This window comes from Asparagus officinalis, chromosome 7 (genome assembly GCF_001876935.1).
Source record: "Asparagus officinalis chromosome 7, Aspof.V1, whole genome shotgun sequence".
NCBI classification, from domain to species: domain Eukaryota; kingdom Viridiplantae; phylum Streptophyta; class Magnoliopsida; order Asparagales; family Asparagaceae; genus Asparagus; species Asparagus officinalis.
Window position 1 is genome coordinate 18870006 of NC_033800.1, and position 9240 is coordinate 18879245.

Below are 9240 nucleotides of genomic sequence, written 5' to 3' on the forward strand. Positions count from 1 at the left end.
ATGCATACGTTATATATATATATATAATAGAGTATGAAAGAGCTGTAAACATGAAATAAGAGATATTATAACAACGTTTGATGAAAAATCATTTATATGATAGAAAACATCAAAAATCGTGTTAAGTGTACATATATTGAGCTTAAATATAAACATACAATATATGTAAGTAAACTACTCTTATACCTAGGTAATTCCACACATATGAACTTGAATCTTTAACGCTTGATTGTCGTGTGTTGAAATACCTATAAAGAGAAACATAACAACAAAACTAGAGAATATATTAGCGATAAATTGTTTGACAAATCATCATCAAAACTATAGGGTCAACACTATAATGATGAGGAGAATAATTACAAATTCACATAGCCATTCATTGAAAAATCAAAAAAATACTAAATTCTAATGAATTCTCATGTGTTGCATGCTCCTAAAGGAAGTTAATTGTTAGACCATCACCAACGAAAGTGGGAACTAAATTCCCTGCATTTCTAGAACAAATTCATGGTGATATATATGGGCCTATAGATCCACCATGTGGACCATTTAGATATTTCATGGTACTAATTGATGCATCAACAAGATGGTCACATGTAAGTTTATTATCTAGTCGCAACCTAGCGTTTGCGAGATTGCTTGCTCAGATAATTAAATTGCGAGCACAATTTCCTGATTATCCCATTAAGAAAATTCGTCTAGATAATGCTGGTGAATATTCATCACATGCCTTTGATGATTATTGCATGCCTATTGGGATAAGTGTTGAACATCCTGCAGCTCATGTTCATACACAAAATGGTCTAGCCGAATCATTTATTAAACAGCTTTAATTAATTGTAAGACCATTGTTAATGAGGTCTAAACTTCCTTTATCTGCTTGGGAACATGCTATATTACATGCAGCAACAATTGTGAGAATTAGGCCGACAAGTTATCATATTTATCCTCCCTTACAACTAGTTCTTGGTCACGAGCCTAATATTTCTTATTTAAAATTTTTGGTTATGCGGTATATGTTCCTATTGCACCTCCTCAACGTACTAAAATGTGCCCTCAAAGAAGATTGGGGATATATGTCGGGTATGAATCACCTTCTATAATTAAATATGTTGAATCATTAACAAGTGATTTATTTATTACAAGGTTTGCAGATTGTCATTTTGATGAATCACATTTCCCGACATTAGGGGGAGGTAAAGATCAACCGAAAAAGAAAATTACTTGGAAAATATCATTAGACTTTCTTGATCCTCGTACAAAAGAATGTGAACTGGAAGTTCAAAGGATTATACATTTACAGAAAATTATAAACCAATTACCGGATGCTTTTAGTGATTCTAGAAGAATTACTAAATCGCATATTCCAGCAGAAAATGCTCCGATTAAAATTGATATCCCAGAAGGACAAATTAAAAGTGCTAACGAATCTAAAGCACGCCTGAAGCGTGGTAGACCTCTTAGTTCCAAAGTTAAGAATCCTCGAAAGAAAAGAGGATCAAAGGATCAAAATATTGTCAATGATAAATCTTAACCTCCTAAAGAGGTTGCTCCTGAAGAGCCAATTCCTGAAGAGAATGAAACTGTAGAAAATTCAATAAATTTTGTCATTACGAGAAAGAGTTGGAACCGAAGAGAAGTAATTGTCGATAGTGCATTTGCATATAATATAGCACTTGATATTATGAAAGAAGACGAGGATTATGAACCCAGATCGGTTGATGAATGTCGGCGAAGAAATGGTTGGTCAAAATAGAAAGATGTGATCCAATCTGAATTAGATTCACTGGCTAAACGAAAAGTTTTTGGATCTGTAGTCCAAACACCTGAATGTGTAAAGCCAGTAGGATATAAGTGAGTATTTGTGAGGAAAAGAAATGAGGGAAAATAAAATTGTGAGATATAAAGCAAGACTTGTAGCCCAAGGATTTTCACAAAGACCGGGATTTGAATATGATGAGATATATTCTCCAGTAAAGGATGGAATTATATTTAGATATCTTGTGAGTTTAGCAGTACATGAAAAACTTGATATGCATCTGATGGACGTAGTCACTGCCTATTTATATGGAACATTAGATAATGATATCTATATGAAAATGCCTAAAAGATTTAGCATGTCTGAAGCATGTAAATCAAATCTTAGAGAAATATACTCTATTAAGTTGCAAAGATCTTTGTATGAACTCAATCAATCTGGACGAATGTGGTATAACTGTCTTAGTGAATGTTTAGTCAAAGAAGGTTATACAAATGACCCTATATGTTCATATGTTTTCATAAAGAGGAATGAGTCAAATTTTGTGATCATTGCTATATATGTTGATGACCTTAATCTAATTAGAACTCCTGAAGAGCTCCAAAAGGCGATTGAATATTTGAAGAAAGAATTTGAGATCAAAGATTTTGGTAAAACTAAATTTTGCCTTGGTTTACAAATTGAGCATTTAGAAAATGGGATTTTTGTTTACCAAACTGCTTATACCCAGAAGGTATTAAAACGGTTCTACATGGATAAAACACATCTATTAAGTACCCCAATGGTTGTCAGGTCACTTGATCCTGCTAAGGATCCTTTTAGACCAAAAGAAGAAGATGAAGAGATTCTTGATCCTGAAGTATCATATCCTAGTGCAATAGTTGCACTAATGTATCTTGCTAATTGTACAAGACCAGATATATCATTTTCTGTGAATTTATTAGCAAGATTTAGTTCATCTCCTACAAAACGACATTGGAACGGTATAAAGCATATTTTTCGCTATCTCCAAGAAACAATTGATCTTGGCTTATTTTATTCTTATAATTCTCGACCAGAATTGCTTGGATATGCTGATGCTGGGTATTTATCTGACCCGCATAAAGCAAGGTCTCAAACTGGTTATTTATTTACATGTGATGACACCGCTATTTCATGGCGATCTACAAAACAATCAATTGCTACCACTTCTTCGAATCATGCTGAAATAATTGTAATTCATGAGGCTAGTCGAGAATGTATTTGGCTAAGATCAATGATCCACTATATCCGGAAGAATAGTGGATTGTCTCCTGAAAATAAAAATCCTCTGACTATTTTGTTTGAAGAAAATGCAGCTTGTATAGCTCAATTAAAAGGAGGATATATTAAAGGAGATAGAACGAAACACATTTCATCAAAATTCTTCTTTACACATGATTTGCAAAAGAATGGTGAAATCGTTGTGCAACAAATTCGATCGAGTGATACCTCACCAAGGTATTGTCGACTGTAACTTTGAGAAATTGGTAAAAAAATATTGGAATACGTCGGTTGAAAGATCTCAAATGATATTTGAATCAGGGGGAGAAACTAATACACAAGAATATTGTACTCTTTTTCCTTCACTAGGATTTTTTTCCCACTGGGTTTTAACGAGGCATATTCTTTGTGTAATGTTGGACATCTAAGGGGGAGTGTTATGAAATAATATGGATGTCCATTTAGTTTCCCAAGAAGTTGATATTCCCCTAGTACATTAATCTTATTTCTAGAACAACACAATGTATGTTCTTGAAAGACTAAGTTCATGAATGAGTAATTAATATGATTCATGTATCATCATCTTAGTTTGTATATAAATAGAGGTATTCCTATCTCACTTTGTGATAGCAATAAAAAACGAATAAAATAAAATTTCTCTCAACTTCTCGTCTACTTTTCATTTCTACTTGAAAAATTCCCTAAGGACCCAAAATATGGGACCAATAGAGGGGACAAGTGAGGTGTCCCCCTCCTATTGGATAATGAGTTGGCTATCATTAATGATGTCCAACTCATTATTCAATAGGAGTAGGATACCTTACTTGTCCCCTCTATTGTCCCATATTTTGGGTCCCTGTAGCAAAGCTCTTTCTACTTTATTAGTTTTACAACATCTAGTTAGTATTTATCCATTCTAGAATGTTTGCAAACCAATCTCTCATCGATTATCTTGTTAAATTCTATTTAAATATAATAAATGACTTGGTTATTTATCCATTTGATTCTATTCGAAGCCGGAAAATTTTAAGCTCAAGGCCTTAAATAGCATGAGAATCACCGTGCAGCCCAACTCCATTAGTCGCGGCACCCCCCTCCCCGCTCTGACCTCCGTCGACGATGTCGCGGCCGTCGATTCCTCAAGCAACAGCAGGTCTCTCTCTCGATCGGTTCTGTTCACTGTTGTCCTTTTAAGTTTTAGCTCGGACGATTAGGGTTACAGAACCTAATTTCTTTATTTGGCTCGATCTTTTCGCATGATTTTGCTCTATTCATTGTTTGATTGGTCATGAGTTTGAGAAATCAAGAACCAAAAATTTACAAAATCTTGCTTTTTTATCATCAAGTTCAATTGTTACTAAGAGTTAGTTTGATTAATCATGCGAGTAATTTAGACTGATTTATAGGTATGAGACCTAATATATTCATCTAGAAAAAAAGAAAAATTAGTTCAATTAAAAGGTGGGTAAGTGTTCAGGTAATAAGGGCCGTGATGCGATGAACTCATTCTTCGGTAACCTAGGGGAAATGTCATGGAATGCAAATAATTAACGATGTTATTTGGTTGAGAATTATTAGCAAAAACGGAGGGTGGATCAAACAAAACAATGCAGCAAAATTGAGGATGTTTATGGACAATGGATAATGTAAGTTATAGATTATTTGTTATATCATTTCCACCCTTAACTTTAATCACGTGGGAAATCTTATATTTGTATTCTATGATGACAAAGACTTTCGAGTTGATTTGAGATAACACACTCAGATCATCAGATTAATTAAATGAAGTGACTGTAACTGGAGGAAGAACCCTATATTAGAAACCTTTAAGCTATGTAGAAAGACTAGGCACAAAATTGCATTCTACTTGCTCCTTTGTGATATTTTAACACCCTGTCGCGTTTTAAAATAATTAGATGGATAAATTCCCTCCACTTCCCTAGCAACAACAGCAACAACATCAAAAGCCTTTATCTCAGTCGGCTACACAACCCCAAACATTTGGGATAAAGGCACATGAATAATATTATGCACACTATGTATTGTTTGTTGGACACATGCTTGGATATTGTAACCCCTCCTGCTAATACAAATGCTTGTATAAACACTCGACAAATTGCACATTTCTAAAGTCTCTTTGTGCGATACAAAATCTACACTATGCAACACATGCTACAAACTGAATGCTCAAGCAATATGAGAAAAAGTATAACAGGGATGGTTTTAGGTGAATTACATATGAGAATATGCAAGATGTCTTTATCATATTGGGTATGGGAGTTTTCACATATCTTTATCATGCCTCTCCATGAGGAGTTCCACTCCGAATTCAGGCTCTACAACTAATCTCATTGAAGGGCAGTGTTGATAGTTTGGGGATAGAGAGAAGTTAAATTTTGAGAGGATAAGGGAGAGTACAATCTTCAATTCAACCATAGCAAAGTTCTGACCTAAACATGTCCGGCGTCCAATACCAAAAGGTGCATACATGCATGGAAGCTGAGTGGCAGACCTTGCTCCTTTAGCAAACCTCTCTGGTTTAAACTCATTTACATCAGTGCCCCAGGAGCTAGAATCATGGTGCAATGTTGCCAGAGGTATGGAAATGTTAACACCTTTGGGGATGTGGATGCCCCCAAAATCCATATCTTGAAGTGTCTCCCTTGCAAGGAGTCCTGTTGGGGGGTAGAGTCGAAGGGTCTCTTGGATCACCATGGTCAACTGGAGCAAAAATAGATTGGCAATGAAATTTTAGAAAAGAGGAGACAACGTAAGGAAGCATTTGTAAGGATTTAATAGTGGCTTGGATGTATAATTGGCTATTAAAAATTAACCCTAGTGGAAGAAGCATTTGTAGGCATATACTAGAATTGGAACAGCCTGATGGTTATTTATATCTATGGTTAGTAAATGATGTAATAGTCACTTCATGGAGTAAATTTTGGTCCATTGGTCGGTAACGGATCCAAGTTGAGATCAGACGTTGCTGCATCACTTTGCACTCTGTTGTCTCAGTTCGCCATGCGTTATTATTTCAATAGAAGAAAGATGGTCCGATGACAAGTGGGTCTGATACAAATTGGACTAAGTCTAGGATTTACGCCTAGATCTATTAACTAAATTAAAGCTGTTTGATACAGATTATAAGGCTAGACAACATTGGAGTTTGTGAAATCATTTTGGCTCAGAGGCTTAGGTCCAACCTGATTGAAGTTTTTACCTTTTCATATCGATTTTGGACCAGTACCCAATAGCTAATAGCCTAATACCCTAGGTCTGCATTTTGTTCATGATTTCCTAGATGAAATTTGGGACGCCCAAAGACAAGAACTCGAGTCAGTTAGCCACTCACCGTCTTCATCTTTTGGAGTGAATTGGCAGTTGGTGGACGACCATTACAAACCTCCACCACCTCATCACGAGCACGTTTCTGCCATTCTGGGTGAATACTCAACATCAACAGGCACCAAACAGCGGTGACAGCTACAGTCTCGTGTCCTGCGATGTATATAGTTTTGCAGTTGTCCACCACGAAGTCATCGGCATTCTTGCTATCACCTGGTGTCTGAAGGATGGCCTGCAATAGGCCTTTTTCTGATGCACATCCCTCTCCTCCCCCATCCTTGATCAACTTGAGGATTAGGGAGCGGACTTCTTTGTTAAGTCTCCAAACTTCTCTGTTGCGTCTCGTGGGAAGGTACCTAATGTATCACATTGATGTTAATAGAATAGCTTAGTTGGCTAAGGGTTCGCAATGCAGAAAATTAATTCTACAGTATGTCAGTGCTAATTATTTACTCTTCTAGAAGTAATACTACATTAAACTAATGAATTATCTATCCTGACTGGACATAGGAGAACTATACGTTCCATTTAAATTTAACTTGTAAAGGGATTAAGCCCTCTTTTAGTTCTTGAAAACATGCATGGGCGCCAACATGCAAGTACATGCACATTCTCAAGCACACGAGTGCAGACATAAACACACATGCATGCAGCTGCAGATGACAGGGGGTGTTCTTGAGAGAATCTTCATGTTTATTTTTATTTACGCAGACAGCTAAACACAGCTAAACACACACTCTTTAAGAAGGACAATGGGCAGACAATCAAGATGGTAACTCAAGTTTTGGGATTATTACAAGTAGAATGGATATAACTGACCTGTTCAGATTTTGTTGTCGCGAAGATATAGATCATTTGTATGTTTTTTCATTAGCTTATAATATTTACAACTCATCTTCAATGTTGCATAAATTTATGAAGAAAATTGAAGATTAATGAAAAATAGAGCCTAATGTGCTTACGCGTATAATGAACAAATTACTATCAATGGGAGGTTCCCCTCTGAATAAAGGTTTTTCCCCTCACAAATGCCACTTATGTGTTTTCTTTCTATCGTAGAGTCTATTCTAGGTAAACATTCATGGGGGAACTTTGAAAACATCTTGGATTTTAGAAGGTTCGTCAAAAGAGGTAAAAGCAAGGTGGAAAACTTCTTAGTGTAAAAACATTTTTTTAGTGGGAGATAAAGGTGAAAGAGAGATCAAAGTAGAAGAAATTGTCCTTCTACATTTTGGTTAAAGAAAAATGAAACCTTGAGAACTCACATACCTCAGTCCACCAATTTCTACAAGTAAATTTCGTTTGGATAAAGCTATTTTTAGAGCCCTAAGCTTTGAAAATATTTCTTTTCCTTCTGAATAGCTGCTCCCGAAACACGCTCTTGAGATCACATCAGCGGAATAATTTCGCAAATCCTCATCAACCTTTATTTCTGACAGACCTTTTTCATGCTGGATTTTACTTTCCCATGATTCGATTAATGGTCTGGCAGACTCGACCATTAAGTCCACCATCCCCTGCATATATAGATTCTTATCAATAATTATGAAGGCTTTAGAGCAGACAATTACCATGCTTCTTAGCGTTTACCCTCAGCTATTATTTTGTTGCATTTGGATAATGGTAATTCAAAAAATTTCACAAAGAAATGAAGTTAATTTATTTTTTCACATGTCCTCATTTTTAGTTCAAAATTATTCTTTTAAATTTACTTATTTGCGTATCTCTGTGTCTCTCAGATGCTATCATGGCAAGTCTACTATATCTTGCAATGCTGTGAGGTGTTATCTATAACATGGTTTGTGTTTGATTGCTTATTTGGATTTGTTTTTTGTTTTGGATTAATTATTTTGTAGTACTTTCATTTGAAGATGTAAACGAATTTGGGTTTTCTTAAGGTTGCTGACTGTACTGAACATGTGAATTGGAAAAGAAACTACATTTCAGTGCAAAATTATAAATCACAAAAATGATTGACCAGTCTTCACATAGGAACAGCTAATTTAGAAATTCTGGTTTTTAACTAGACAATCAACAAGTGCCGCCGAAAACAGTAGACTTTTGTAGTCTAGGACACCGATATGTTGTTTTGATGATGTGAACATATTACCAATTGAGCATTTGAAAACATAATTTTTCCACAAAAAGAGATGAGAATTTTTAGGCTTTATTGCATTGAGCAATGACAGTGATGCATCTCAGTAGTCTAGGTGTCTAGTCTTACTCTTCTGTCCGAGCAATGAGTTAGTCCTGAACTAATAAAAGTTGTTACCTTAACTTTGTCCAAGAAGAATTCTGGGGCGATCATTTTTCTTTGGTCAGACCAGGCCTTGCCATTTGACTTTATAATACTGTGACCAAACAAAGGCTCCTGTGTCTTTTTCATGTATGTAGACTTCCCCAAATCCAAAGACAGGCAGAGGCTCATATCCCCCACCAGCTCAGGATGGCTTACATGTAGAAAGGGTACATTTCTCATTGAATACGAAAAAACTGGGCCTGCAAAGAGCAGAATGATATATAGACAAGTATCAGCTCAATGATAGATAAGTTAATGAGCTCACTAATATATAAACTTTAGTCAAATGTGGAGGTTTTATAAACTGCAAATTGACGAGCAGGCGGACACTGTTGGGATTGTGTCTTTAATTCTTTGTATAACTTCATGAGAATTAGATAGGGTTAGAGATCTATCATGATTAGGAGATTGAGCCTCATCATAATTAGGAGTTTGAATCCAATTCTAATTAGGAAGTTAGGTTAGAGATATGGTTTTGGTTTCCCTATATATATTCTTCTTTTGTTAGAGGAAAAACCAAGCAGATGAGAGAGAGCCAATATTCTTGTAATCTAGGGTTAGCAGAGGGCGTAGCCTGATTCAAGAATATTGTGCG

The 9240-nt window shown here is 35.7% G+C and overlaps 1 protein-coding gene across 1 annotated transcript; it reads right to left on the minus strand.

Moving 5' to 3' along the window:
• LOC109850611 (cytochrome P450 714B3-like) lies at positions 4174–8999 on the minus strand. The gene is made up of 4 exons (XM_020420659.1): positions 8619–8999; positions 7616–7863; positions 6354–6702; positions 4174–5722 (listed from the first exon to the last, which is right to left on the minus strand). Exons 1-4 carry the CDS (start codon positions 8823–8825, stop codon positions 5285–5287), a joined length of 1242 nt encoding a protein of 413 aa, XP_020276248.1. The 5' UTR covers positions 8826–8999; the 3' UTR covers positions 4174–5284.